Below are 15250 nucleotides of genomic sequence, written 5' to 3'. Positions count from 1 at the left end.
GATGGCTGCTTGCCTAGTTGTCGTGAAATTTATGCCTGATCAGCTGCAGTTAACCGTCCTAGCTACCACATACAGCAACATTCCCCAAAAAGAAATGCAGAAAAGGAGACTTTTATCATGTACTCTCACAGAAGTACTGTTTCCCCTCAAGAACGTGACCCCATTCCCACAAAACTGAATGCGAATCTGAATTTTTTATCCTTTTGCTGAGTCGAATCTTCAACCCTTCCCCTCCTTTCCATTCAAATCTTTCTGATTTTACCCACAGTCAGCATCAATAATACAACAACCTTTCCTCCGTCTTGTGTTCATCAAACAAAAAGTTGCTGCCACCATCGGTGCTAATCAGCTGCTTAATTTCGTCAAAGCCATAGTCTAATTGTTGTTCATAGAATTTTTTGTGATTTTGCTTTTCAATCCAACCGTTAAGATCATGATGATCACCACCATTGGATACCGTGAACCTCTGGTTTCCTTCGACCCCATTGTAAAAGCAATTCTGAGGAGCCATCTGTACTTCATAAGTTTCAACTACACCACCACCACCAGTGCCAGCGCCATATTCATACTCTCTTCTTTCTTTGCTATGGCTGATCAGGTTGTTGGAACTTCCATCAGAAGAGCTACAACTAGCTTCACCCCCAAACATGAGCAGATTATCTTTTACATAGCAATTTTGTAGCTGTCCCACCAAGTTTTCTCGGGCTTGAAGAATTGTAGCTGCATTAGCAGCAGAATAATTGCTGCTGAAAAGACTTGGAATCGGCTCTAAGCCTGTGAAAGAAGTGGTAGGGTTGTAGTAACTAATGTTGCTGCCTTGGTATGATGAAGTAGATGTTGTTGTTGATGATGATGATGATGAAGTTTGAAGAGCATTTGAGAGGGTGAATACTGGGTGAGTTTTTCGCTGAGATGGAGGAAATATACCAATGAATTTCTTCTTAAGCTTGGTGTTCCAGTAGTTCTTAATATCATTGTCAGTTCTGCCTGGCAACTGAGCTGCTATTATTGACCACCTGCAATTTGGGTCAGTTTTTAGAATTTCCCATAAGAAGGATTGTATAACTGTGCTTCTTTCTGAAACTCTCGAGTACTCATGTCATTGGAGTGTTAAACTCGGCATGCATGCAGAACAATCCCCTTCCCCCCAAAAAACAAAGACCGATGCAGAAAAAAACATTCATCTTTTCAGAGCATATTCTTTGAGCAAGTGATTTTCTCCCAAGTTCCCAAAAAAAGAAAAAAGAAAAAGAAATTATTATCATGCTTTGCTGTGTTTATGCTTTTTTATTAAACACTGAATCCAGGGTAGCAATAAAAGAAAAAGGTAATCATAGCCTGATTAAACATTGTCAAGAGATTCCAAAAGTATGTATAAGAAACAGGAAATTCTGAAAGTGAAAAAGAGAAGAAACTGGAGAGATATATGATTACCTGCTTCCAATGGTAGCAAAGAGGGTACATATGATCCTATCTTCATCATCGGAGAATTCACCGTGTTTAATGTTGGGTCTGAGATAGTTAAGCCATCTTAATCTGCAGCTTTTCCCACATCTCTTAAGACCTGATGGAAGACCAAACCATTCATGATGACCAAAAATAAAAGGAAAGAAGGTACTCTGAATAAACCATGTAAGTTCAAATCATAGACACAAAAGAACTTCATTTCTCTTAAAATTATTTTCCCAGAATCCCAGCTTTCTGTTAAGCCCAAAAACAAAAGGTACTAAATAGGAGAAACAAATAAACAAACCAGCTTTCTGAGGAAGAGCTATCCAATTCCCTCCAGTCCCATGTTTCTCTATAAACTCTTTTAGCGTTGCATCTTCTTCAGGTGACCATGGCCCTCTTTTCACGTTCGCCTTGTCACAACAAGGAGCCCTTCCCATCTCTCTCTCTCTCTCTCTCTCTCTCTCTGTTTGTGTACAATTTCTCCTTGTTCTGTCAGATACCTCTGCTAGCTTTTAACTGGTGCTTTCAAAATGATAAACGTTTCCAAGGGAGGTGCTTTTTTTCTACACAAGACTTGGGGTAATGGACACGAGATATATTAATTGAGAGATAACAGAAGTCAAAGGACAACGTCTCGAATTTCAATCATCACGTTCAGAAAAATCCATCTTTATTAGCTGAAAGAAGTTTCCATTCATCGCATATGAACAAATCAGCAACAGGGAGCTTACCTGGTCTCTGCCTTCTCCCACCCGAAGAATCCAAAGTCTGCTTGAAATAAATTATTAAATATACCCAATTTGCTATTGAAAACGATGGGCTATTACATATCTTCCAATCAATTTTCCAAGTCATAGGTTAATTAAGTGTTGTAATATTGAAAGCAGTTTTATGAATCAGTATATATATTCAAATGTACATGATCAGTATATTGGATGGTGTACATGTTCGGAAGCATACCGTGGTGGATATATTCTATTATAGTTATCTTGTTGACTGTGGTTGAGTTGCTCCCTCAAATATTTCAGACCACTATTTTTGTTTGATCATTATAATAAGATTAATTAGTAGTTGTCGACCTGCCCAATATGTAGGAATAATTAAATTCGTTAATTAAAAAAAAAATGCTCCATTTAACTTACTTAGCGTACATTTTTATCATTATACAATGAATACAACTTTAATTTAAAAGAAGAGCATCAACGTTGTACGTTAAGCACCTTGGGGATCAAGAGATCGACCAAGCTAGCTCAAGGGTAAAGACAACACTTGCTTACAGATTTACAACTTGGTCGACATTGCTTGAGATCTAGAAAACGAGCTTCCCGTGGCTAGCTTATGTTGAACTTGCTACTGTACGAAATAGTAGCCAATTATCTTCGTTTGTTTAGTACTAGCATTTAGGGGGGAGCGACGAGTTTGTTGGAGGGGACATTATTGAAACATAGCACAGTTAGCACTAGAAAGTGTTGCAGCAAGACGCCAAGTACTTCCCGAAAGAAGAGGTTAAAGTAACATAACTTCAGCCGTGACATTAATTGGTAGCAACGCGTACGGTGTATATATATATACACACACACTCCAAGCTGCTTGATGGGCAAGATTATGACCAAAATAATTAAACGCAGTAGCCACTTTGCTGACCGGAACTAGCTAGCTAGCTAGCCAGCCAAATTAGTAACCCATGCATATAAATATATATATATATATATATATATATTCACAATACATGACTTGAAGTATCTCAAAATTTTCTTAATAACATATAGTCCATGCATGCAGTGTGTATTTGTACGTAGGGTTAATGTGGTAGATTTTGATGACAGCAATAGAATATCAACATGCATGCATATTATATGTAAGTTGCAAGTAATATTGCAAGGCTCCCACAATATATGGCCCTATAATTAAAGAGAAGGATGATCATAAAAATGAATTGCCATTGATCGAAAGAAATTAAAGGTGCAGTAGTGAGGAAGACAGATCAGGCGAATTGTCTAGCTTGACCAGCATCTGTTATGTTGGTGTACAAATGAAGGAAATGCTTAATTGTTTCTCTACATAAAGCAAGTAGGTCCCTCTTTTAAGAGTAGTAGTACGTAAAGTCTTAGGATGCGATAACGAGCGTACTGTACACCATTAGTGAAAGTCTAGGGTTTGAAATATGAGGCTGTGACCAAGTTGCCTTGGATGTAGACAAGTGATCACTATCACATATATATATATATATATATATATTATATAGCATAATACACGTGTCATGTAAAACTAGTATTTATTTTGTACATAGTATAAATACCTTACTTTTCTATTTTACTTGTAAAATAATGCACGTTAATTGAATAAATCAGTTTACATTTTGAGATGTTTCCCTTTCAGACCTTCTAGACTCTTCCCCTGCTAGGGTTTTGATCCTTTCTCTCCCTCTAGGGTTTCATCGTTACATGGTATCAGAAGTTTTCTCTTATGGCGCTGAGTCACAAATCGATCTCTGGGGATTGCACATGTCCCTTTTTCCTCCATCCTAGTGATAGCCGGCCCTGGTATTCTTCTTGTTACTCAGCCATTGGTTGGCAGCAACTACCATACCTAGTGTCGTTCCATGGCCATGGCTTTATTGACTAAAAATAAACTCGGTTTTGTCAATGGCTCCTGCATCCCCAAACCATCAGATTTGACTGATCCACTTCTCTCCTCATGGCTTCGCTACAATAATATGATGATATCTTGACTTTTAAACTATGTTTCCCTTGATATCTCTGCTAGTATTTTGTACATAACTATTGCGTATGAGATTTGGTTGGATCTTAAGGAACGTTTTTGTCAAAAAAATGGTTCTCGCATTTTCGAGTTACAAAAATCTATTTCTACTCTATCTCAAGGGCATCTTTATGTGAGTACTTATTTTACCCGCCTAAAATCTCTTGGGATGAGTTAGCAAATTACATACCTATTCCTACTTGTTCTTGTGGAACAGTACGTACGTTGACCTAATATGTTCAACAAGAACATGTTTTACAATTTTTAATGGGATTGAATGAATCTTTTGCCTCTACTCGTGCTCAAATTTCGCTTATGGATCCTCTGTCTCCTCTTAGTAAAGTGTTTTCACTTGTTCTACAAGAAGAAAAACAATAAGAAATTTATGTTGTTCCTTTTCAAAATATTGATTCACATGTTTTTGTATCTACGACTAATGTTGCTAGATCTGTTAAATCATTCTCCAAGAAGGAAATACCTGCAGTGTGTAAACATTGTGGAATCACTGATCATATGATTGAAAAATATTATAAGCTGCATGGATTTCCACCTGGCTACAAGCCAAAGCCTAAGCAACAATCTGTGGTCACTTAGGTTGCTCTTAATGACAACCATTCCTCTGTTGTTTCTCCTTTCTATTTGACTGAGACTCAATATCAACAATTGTTGTCCCTACTTCATCCTCCAAATAATTCTGATGAGTCCTCCCATACTATTAATGCAATAACTTCGAATTCCTTTTTTGGTATACTCTTGCACAATGTTAATCATTATGTTTTTTCTTCCACAATATCTAATTCCTTTGATTCAAACTGTTGGATCCTTGACATAGGAGCCACAGATCATATGGTTCCTTCCATTGATTGTTTTACTTCTATTACCAATACTGTAAATTCCTCTGTTAAGCTTCCCAATGATCAATATGTGTCTGTCACACACATTGGCTGTATTAGAGTCTTTGAACATCTTATTTTAAATAATGTTCTTTGTGTTCCTTCCTTCACATTCAAATTAATCTCTATTAGTAAACTTACTCAGTAACTTAGTACTTGTTGTTTCTTATTTTCTTCTAACCTTTGTTTCATTCAGGACCTGACTCATTGGAACTGATTAGAGTGGGTAGATAACAAGGAGGCCTTTTTATATTGTAGCAGCCAGGCTCTTTTTTTCCTAAACCTGCCTTTTGACCTGTCTCATATAATGTCTGCTCTCTTAATAGCAAGCCTATACATACTTGTTCATCATCATCCAAGTACTCATTGTTTGAACTTTGACATAATAGACTTGGTCATCCTTCTAATTCAATAATGTTATTTGTGAATAAATTTGTTCCCAATCTGCATGTTCCAAATGCTCCATGTATGATCTGTCCATTAGCTAAACAAAAAAAAAAAAAAAAAAAAAATTGTCCTTCCCTTATATTGCTCATCTATCTGATGCTCCATTTAATCTTATACATTGTGATGTTTGGGGACCATATTCTGTCCCTACTGTTGGAGGTTACAGATTTTGTTTTTTACTATTGTTGATGATTCATCTTGTGCCACATGGGTCTATCTTCTTAAACATAAGTATGAAGTGCCACTAATCATAAAAAAATTCTTTAAAATGATCAGTACTCAATTTAGTCTTAAGATAAAGACATTTTGCACTGATCATGGTACATAATTTTCTCTCTCTCTATTTTTTAATTCAAAAGGCATTTTACAACAATGCAGTTGTGTTGAAACTCCACAACAAGATTCTGTTGTGGAGAGAAAGCATCAACACATACTTAATGTAGTCCAAACCTTAATGTTTCAATTGCACTTACCTATTCATTTTTTGGGTGATACAATTTTAACAGTCACCTACATTATTAATAAGTTACCTACTCCAATCTTACATTATTCATTTTTGGTTGTGGAGAGAAGCAAGATGCTGGTTTCCTTGCTTCTAAACCAGTTTCTTTTCCAATGGAGAAAAATATCAAATTAGGTAAAAAAGAACGAGTTTTACTCCCTAATCCTACTGTCTATCGTAGATTAGTTGGCAAACTTCTTTACCTTATATTGACACGACCAGATTTGTCATATTCTATGCATCGCCTCAGTCAATACATGGCTCAGCCCAAGTAGCCTCATCTCACAGCAGCTTATAGAGTTTTACAATATATTAAGAGTACTCCCTAGTCATAGTCTCTTCTTTCTAGCTGCTAACTCCTTGTCGCTTAAAGCTTTAGCTAATTCAGATTGGCCTTCCTGCCCTGACAGCCGTTGTTCTACAAGTGGTTATTGTGTTTTTCTTGGGGATTCTTTGGTTTCTTTGAAGACCAAGAAATAATCCATTGTTTCTTGTTTTTCAGTAGAAGCTGAATATCATTTGATGGCATCCACTACTTTTGAAATTGTTTGGTTTTCTACATTGCTTTCTAACTTTGGTATATCCTCAATTATTCTGTGATAGTCAGGCTGCTTTATACATTGTTACCAATCCAGTCTTCCATGAAAGAACAAAGCACATTGAATTGGACTGTCACTTCATCCAGTGTGATCACAACTTTTCATTTGACTTCTCATCATCAACTTGCTGATGTGCTGACCAAACCTCTTAGTCATCAATAGTTTCAAAATGTAATTACCAAGATGAGAGTGCACTCCATCTACTCTCCATCTTAAGGGGGTATCACATATATATTTTATATCATAATACATGTGTCATGTAAAACTAGTGTTTATTTTGTACATAGTATAAATACCTTACTTTTCGATTTTACTTGTAAGGAACGAACGTTAATTAAATAAGTCATTTTACATTTTGGGGATTTTTCCCTTTCAGACCTTCTAGACTTTTCCTCTACTAGGGTTTCGACCCTTTCTCTCTCTTTAGGGTTTCATCTTTACAATCACAGTTCACAACATTGGAGTTTAGGGTCGATATTACTTGATCACATATAAGGAGTACTGGTACTAGGACTTGTAGATCGGGCCACAAGTGGATATAGATCATGATCAGAAATGTACGTGAATGGGTATGATCATTATCAATTGTAGAGCAGAAGAAAAATCTATTAATTAATCGGAGAAGGATAGATTTAAATTTTGCCTTCCAATTTTGAATAATGTTTAAATAAGTTAAATAATTAATATAACAATTCTAAAAAAAATAAATTTAATTATGTCGATTGGATCCTTGGAAGTGAAGTGGCGTTTGATTAACTTGTGATCAAAATGGAAAGGCCGTGGATTCTTCTATATATAGAATTTTCTGCAATGGTAATATCAGCAAGACACAAAAAAACAAAAAACAAATTAACCAAGCTTCCAAAAAACAAAACACAGAATTTAGAGCTGTAACCAAGCTTCTGTATATATATTGAATGTGCGGAGAAAGGGATAACACACATGGTAACCTATTTATAATTTAGTGACCATTAGAAAAGCATAACCTATTAATTAATTAACCTATTAAGAATATATATCACATGTGATCTTAAAGTTCGACCCCAAAGATATTGGTGCATATGATTGTATTATACCCTCTAGAGTCAACATATCCACTCTAGTGGTCATAAAAGTAAAAATAAAAAATAAAAAATGAAGACTCCAATCCAGCTAGGGGTTAAAAGTTGAACGTCTCAATGCATGATTATTAAAAGCACCTCAACAATGGATTTGACCCTTCAATATTAATAAAGATGGGAGAATCGCTCTTTTGATAGCGTGTAATTGGGATCTAGCTAGCCTATTTTTCTTGGGAAAAAAACAAAGGAATGCAAGCATTTTCCATGAACATGGTCATTGATAAAACAACTATCCACCACTAAATTTCATGGAAAATTCACTCATTTCTCACGAGCTAAGGGTAGGTCTAGTATTATTTGTCACAAAAATTTGTATGTTTTCTCCGCCATTAATGTCATGGCCGAGAAAGATACTTTTTTGTCATGAATTAAAATTTTGGTGGAAAAAAGAGACTTACTTCACCAGTTATATGCCACCAAGCTGCCACGGATCAATTTAGTGAGAAAAACCTTTTTGTCACAAAGTATATATTTTTTCTAATCATAGTTCCTCTTGGCAAAAAGTAGTATATGTTGTAGTGTAGCTAGCATATTTGCATGATCATACGGGCCATGCATTGAGTTGGGTGATTTATCTATTTATTAATTATGAGCGTGATTAGATAATGTAGATGGTATGGCTATCAAAGGGATAGAGGAATTTAGGCGACAAGCTACAGGGCTTAGAAAGAAAAGAAAATCCGTGAGGGGAAAAATAACCCAAACCAAGAGATTTTACACACGCTTACAACTCATTTCTGAATGCTTGTAATATACACGTACGTGCCAATTCATGTTTGGAAAATCTTTGTATAATGTGCCATAAATACAACTTTCTTAATATTTATGTACATGTGTCAGTTGTATTTTACATGTATATAAGTTAGAGTTCATTTGTAATGCACTGACTTTGTAATCACTTTCGTAATTCTTATAATTCGAGATTATCAATACATCTCTTTACTTTTTCCCTCTTCACTTTCCTCTCATTCAGCCCTAATCTTGATTCTTGATTTCTATTATGGTATCAGAAGTAAATTGAAAGAAGATCCATGGCTGCTTCGTCAACTTCCGCTTTGCCTCTTCCTGCAAAAGATACCTCTAGTCCATATTTCTTACATTATGGCGATACTCCATGTGCTCATTTTGTTTCTCAACCTCTTTCTGATGAAAATTACCACACATGGAATCGGTCAATCACCATGGCTGCCAAGAATAAAATTTGTTTTGTCGAAGTTACTCTGTTGAATCATGAGAATGATCCTTTATTCAACTCTTGGATTCGATGTAACACAATGTTTCTTTTTTGGATCTTGAATTCTTTAACCAAAGAAATTATTGTTAGTATTATTTTCATTGAATCTGCTGCTGATGTATGGAAAGATCTTCCAGAGCAATTTTCTCATAGCAATGGCCCTCTTATTTTTCAACTTCGCAAGGTCATTTCCAGTTTGAACCAAGAACAATTATTTGTTAGTGCGTATTTTACTCATTTGAAAGCCTTATGGGATGAAATGCAGAATTATCACCCCTTATCGACATGTTCTTCTGGTGTTATGAAAACTGTGGTGGAGTTTCACCATCAAGAATATGTTTTACAATTTTTTATAGGCCTTAATGATTCTTATGCTAACATTTGAGGTCAGATCTTATTATCTGATTCTCTCCCTCCCATCAACAAATTGTTTTCACTTGTACTCTAAGAAGTAAAACAACGTCAGTCAGTCTATTCCTAGTAATTTTGCTTCTGAACCCATGGCCATGGTCACCCAGTGCCAACCAACCAAATTCCAAAACAAGTTCACTAGAGAACAGAACACTTTATGCGGAAATTAACCTTATTGCAACCACTGTGGGATTTAGGGTCACACAGTTGATAAATGTTATCAAATTCATGGGTTCTTGCCTGGTTTCAAATTCATCAAGACCAAGCAACTATCTGGACATCACACAACCAATCAAGTTTGCACTGATGGTTTTACAACCAGTTCTGGCCCAATCATGCCTTTTTTCTCATGGGCAGTGTCAACAGCTCATTTCAATACTTCAATCTCAAATCTTCTTTTCATAATTCATCCCTTATTCCTCAAAATTAACCATCAGCTAATCATGTAGGTATTGTTTTATCACCTGACAATACTTCAAGTTCCAATGTTCCTTCATTTTCAAGTACAGATTGTTTACCTCTTTCATATTCATTTGTATGTTCTGTTAATCGAGATCTTCATATAGAATCCCTCATTAATTCTTGGAGTTTTGCCACGGGTGCAACTGATCATATGATCAGCTCCCTTCATTTGTTCACATTTGTTCCTTCCTCAATTAATATTTCAGTTCAATTACCAAATGGTAATTTTGCTCCAGCCACTCATATTGGTAATGTTCAAATTTATGCATCTTTAATACTAAAAGATGTTCTCTCTATTCCCTTTTTTCATTGTAACCTCATTTCAGTTACCAAATTAGTATTTCAACTCCCTTGTTATCTCATATTTCTTCACAATTTCTTTTTCTTATAGGACCTCTCTAGCTGGAAGATGATTGGAGTGGATAAAGAAACTCGAGGTCTCTATCACTTACTACAAGGTTCACAAAAGATTGTTGATGATTCTTCAATTTCTTTTTCCTATTATAATTCCAGTTCTACTTTAATAATGCCTTGGAAATATGGCATCGTAGATTAGGACATATGTCTCCTTCTCGAATGCAATTTTTTCTTCATGAATTTCCTAAGAAATTTCCTACTTCAGTTTCAAATAATTCTTCTTGTAAGATTTGTCCTTTTGCAAAACAGAAACAATTGTCTTTTCCTATTAGTACTTCAACCTCTTCTTTTATATTTGATCTGGTGCACTGTGATATTTGGAGACCATACTCTCTCATTTCACATGATGGTTTCCAATATTTTCTCACTCTAGTATATGATTTTAGTCGATGTACATGGGTTTATCTCATGAAGTGTAAATTAGAAACTAGAAATTATATTCAATCATTCTTCAAATTTGTTCAAACTCAATATCAATGCACCATCAAGGCCATTAGATTTGATAATGGACCTAAGTTTGACATGAAACAATTCTTTAACTCTCATGGTGTTTTACATAAAAAGAGTTTTCCTTATTCTCCTCAACAAAATGTTGTTGTAGAAAGAAAACATCAACATATTCTTAACATTGCTCGAGCTCTTATGTTTCAATCATCATTGCCCTTAAAATTCTAGAGTTAGTATTCTAATTGTAGTCCATCTCATTAATGTTCTTCCTACACCCCTTTTACCAAATCAAAAATCTCCTTATGAAGTTCTATTCTTTGTTAAACTATCTTACAGCTACTTGAAAACTTTTGGTTGCCTTTGTTATAGTTATATTCTAACACATAAAACAAATTTGATCCTCAAGCTCAGCCCTATATATTCCTTCATTATCCCACTAGTGTGAAAGGTTACAAAGCTAATAGCCTTCTCCACCATACTGTCATATTTTTAGAGATGTCATCTTCCATGAAAATACCTTTCCTTTCCAATCTAATAACTCAGATTCCACATTCATTTCTATCATTTCCAAGCCTTCAATACCTAATCTTGTTATTCCTACTCCTATTTCAATTCCACCACTTTCTTCAAATTCTTCTGCAACTTCTCATACACATGAAGATGATTATACTTTTCATCCACATAATTCCTAAAATCCTTCAGTTCCTTTACATGATCTTCGAAGGTCATCAAGGTCTCATAAGCAACCTCAATAGTTGCAAGATTATCATTGTAACTTGGCCTCATTTCAGCATTCACTCCACCAGTCCTCCATGGATGATGGTACTATTTCTGCATTCAACTGTATAAAATATCCTCTCTCTCTTCTTGTATCTCTTATTCTAAACTCTCTCCATAACATTTAGCATTCACCTTAGCTACTTCCTCTCACTCTGAACCTAAAATATTTCCCAAGCCATTAAAGTTCCTCATTGGAAAGAAGCAATGCAAGCTAAGATTTCTGCTCTTGAAGTAAATAATACTTGGACCTTAACTGAACTTCCTCTTAAAAAACATCTCATTGGATGTGAATGGGTTTATAAGTGCAAACTTAAGTCAGATGGATCTTTGGAGCGATACAAGGCTAGATTAGTAGCTAAAGGCTACACTCAACAAGAGGGGATTGATTATTTTGATATTTTTTCATCTGTAGCAAAACTCACTACTGTTAGATGTTTGCTTGCCCTAGGTGTCTCTCAGAATTGGTGTTTATAGTAGCTTAATGTTAATAATGCATTTATTTATAGAGATTTACATGAAGAAGTGTATATGGTGCTGCCTCCGAGCTTTGCACAGCCCAATGATACACAAGTTTGTAAACTCAATAAGTCCCTATATGGCTTAAAACAAGCCTCCAGGCAGTAGTTTTCTAAATTTTCCACTACCTAACTTGCTTATGTCTTTATAGAATCAAAGTCATATTATTTCCTCCTCACAAAGGTCTTGGTTTTTCTTTTATGGCTCTCTTCATATATGTGGATGATATTGTAAATTGCTAGCAATGATCCTTAAATTGCTCTCTTGGTAAATTACAAAAAGTTCAAGCTAATTACAAAATTGCCAGTTAAAAAATAAGAAAAATATCATTAAAACTCAGAATTTCATATAGGCCGTTCCGGAATAGAGAATTACGTAACTGCCGTTAATTCATAAAATTACAAAAGTATAATGGCCGGCTGGCACATTCCAAACAGTAATATGAATTTTTTATCGCAATGGATAGAATTGATTGGAATGGTCGGAACAGTCCCGAATAGGCATAATTTTAGAGCTAAAAGAAATTAGTGGGTAAAGTGTACCAAAACAAAGAATTCCATTCACATTTGAACAAAGTTTACGGCTGATTTGGATCCTGGGTAACATAGCAGAGGATCAGTATTGGATATGGCTGATTTGTGGTTGTGAAAAAAGATCTCCATTACCTGATCTTTGGATTACTGAACTTGCTAAGGGAAGTCCTAGAAAAAGGGGGAGAAGATCCCAAAGAACATAAAAGTTGATAGATATGGTCAATGCATGCGTACCAATGGTGATACAAGCAATGATGCAAGTCATTCTTATGAATGGAGTGTGAGGGCGGCCAGCGAGATAAGATAAAACATGACGTGGCATAGGAGCGCTAATGCATGGGTACGTGGGAAGTTTGGCATGACAAGGTGTTAAGGATTGAAAAGAGAAATAATAATTATAATCGTAAGTGTGTAAATACTGTACAATTATTTTAAAAATAATAAATAAATACGAGATTTATATGAAAAAAAATTTAATAATAGATCTCACTCTTTTTTAAAATAACTGTATGACGCTTATACATTTTATAACTATATATAGATTAAAAAAAGGTTGAAAATATAACAAAAGATAGGTCCATGAAACGTTGAGATTAGAGAGAGAGAGAGGAGCTAATCTCTCGGCCTCCCTAAATAAGGGCCGGATTTTATAATTTTTATTAACCGGAGAAGGAAAAAAAGGGAGGCTGTAACACTCTGGAATGCATTACCCTCACCATCAATATTTTCAAGAAAATATTTGACGCATTATTTTTAAAGAGTTTCAAAATTAAATGTGTCAATCTTATATAAGTCATCAATAGTAGTATCATACAATAATTATTGATGTGCAGCTTGCAAGTGGGTACCTTTTTAATAATTATGCTAACGCAGCTTGTCATCTATGCCTGCCTCATTAATTGGCTACAGGTCTTCCTTGACCACGACACTTAAAAAACCATGTGATATTGTACTCTATGTTATCTGTACTTGGACGCAATGCATTGTACAATAATTGTCATTTAAAAACAAAATAAAAAAAAAATAGAAATCCGTAGACTTCCCGTCCCGCACAGACAAAGATATGTAAGAAAAAAAAAACTATTTTTTCTTAATAATTTTTTTTATTTAATAATTAAGGAAGTAATTCTAAATGTATTAATATATGTTTTTATTTTTTTTAAATATTTAAATATATTAAAAAATGTAAATAAAAAAATTATAAAAAAAAATTATAAAAATTAACTATAGGTCAAAGTGAGCGGACTACTCTGGACGGCAGAGTAGCCCGACTCTTAAAACATCATCGACAAACTTCTTGACGTGACCCCACTGAATACTTCAAATCTCTTGTTTGGATCGAAATAAATGGATTTTTGACATCAAAATTATCTCAATTCATCTCATCTTATCTAATTATTATAATTTTTTTAAATTTTTAATAAAATATAATAAATAATTAAATTTTTTTTAATTATAAATTAAAAATAATTTTTTAATAATTTTTTTTTAATTTTTAATTTTGATTTCAACTCAAATCTTCTAAAAATGCTTTCGGATTGGTTCTTTGCTTTTTCGGTCGACTGCGTACGCCTTCCTCCAACCACATAAACAGGATACTTTGACCTCTGTTTCGTAAATTCAATTTTCTTCTTCCATAATAAATTATTGTGGCGACTTTTTAAACCCGTTTCTTCGGTTAATTAGGTTCATCTTTTCTAGTTGAATTTTTGTCTTGTTGATTTATTTTTTAATTTCTAAAATAAAAATATGCTACCAAAAAAAAATTATAAAAAAATTAAAAAATCTTCACAACCTCTTAATACTCTACATTCCACATTATTTTTAATTTTTATTATTTTTTTCTTTTATCAAATATTTATTACATGAATAATAAATAAAAATTTTGAAATAATTTAAAAAGAATAAATTTAAAAAATTTAAAAAAATATAAAATATAAAATATGATAGAAGTTGTATAGTAAAACTCATAAAAAATTTCAATTTATTTAGGTAACAAAAGTCAATTGAAATATGTAATTTTTAATAAAAAAAAATTAAATTTAATATAAAAGATAATATATTCAAAACATAGAATGTCTACCTTACCCCTTCGTAGTTGTACGAAATGTATAATTTCTTTTGTAAACCAGGTTGTCAGTGCAGGCTTGACTAGCCACTTTGAAAGGGTCATAGAACCGCCCATTGAGAATATTACCACCGTCCAAGACATTTTTTATCCCCTCTTTGCTCATATGTTACTTAGGTCTGATCTAGATATTTAATTTATCTCAGTTAATTTTATTTTATTTTAATATTTAAATACTATTAAAATTTAAGTACTTTATAAATTTATCTTTCATATTTTTTTCAAATTTTAATATAAAATATAAATAACAATTCAATTTTTTCAAATTTTAAAACAAAAATAATATTAAAAATATATATTCTAACAATATTTTAACTTTATAGTATTTTTATTAAACTTTTTTCTCTCATTTTCAAAAAGCTAATAAAAATTACAATTTAAACTATTTCACTATTATTCAAAAATCAACTTACTACTATTCATAAATTTCTAATCTCATCTAACTAGCTAAACAAGGCATGATTCAAGCATTCTATGATGCTCCTGCCATATATAGCTCACATTCTTAGCTGTACAGAATATATGCTGCCATATATAGCTAACATGCT

At 33.8% G+C, this 15250-nt stretch overlaps 1 protein-coding gene across 1 annotated transcript; it reads right to left on the bottom strand.

Moving 5' to 3' along the window:
• Positions 1 to 261: 261 nt before the first annotated feature.
• On the bottom strand, positions 262 to 5880 carry LOC109019164 (transcription factor RAX2-like). The gene is made up of 4 exons (XM_019001404.2): positions 5877 to 5880; positions 1754 to 1911; positions 1435 to 1564; positions 262 to 1016 (listed from the first exon to the last, which is right to left on the bottom strand). The coding sequence occupies exons 2-4, from the start codon at positions 1887 to 1889 to the stop codon at positions 275 to 277; spliced, it is 1008 nt and encodes a 335-aa protein (XP_018856949.1). The 5' UTR covers positions 1890 to 1911; positions 5877 to 5880; the 3' UTR covers positions 262 to 274.
• Positions 5881 to 15250: the final 9370 nt, after the last annotated feature.

Source organism: Juglans regia, chromosome 3 (genome assembly GCF_001411555.2).
Source record: "Juglans regia cultivar Chandler chromosome 3, Walnut 2.0, whole genome shotgun sequence".
Lineage (NCBI taxonomy): Eukaryota > Viridiplantae > Streptophyta > Magnoliopsida > Fagales > Juglandaceae > Juglans > Juglans regia.
The sequence above is the reverse complement of the archived record's forward strand: the minus strand, read 5'-3'. Positions and strand labels throughout refer to the sequence as shown.

Bases quoted from the DNA above. Each gene is read 5' to 3' on its own strand.
- LOC109019164 (XM_019001404.2), bottom strand. From the start codon at position 1,889: ATGGGAAGGGCTCCTTGTTGTGACAAGGCGAACGTGAAAAGAGGGCCA. The intron at 1,565-1,753 runs GTTTGTTTATTT...GTCTTCCATCAG, and splicing joins AGCTCTTCCTCAGAAAGCTG to GTCTTAAGAGATGTGGGAAA. The intron at 1,017-1,434 runs GTAATCATATAT...CCCAAATTGCAG, and splicing joins TTTGCTACCATTGGAAGCAG to GTGGTCAATAATAGCAGCTC.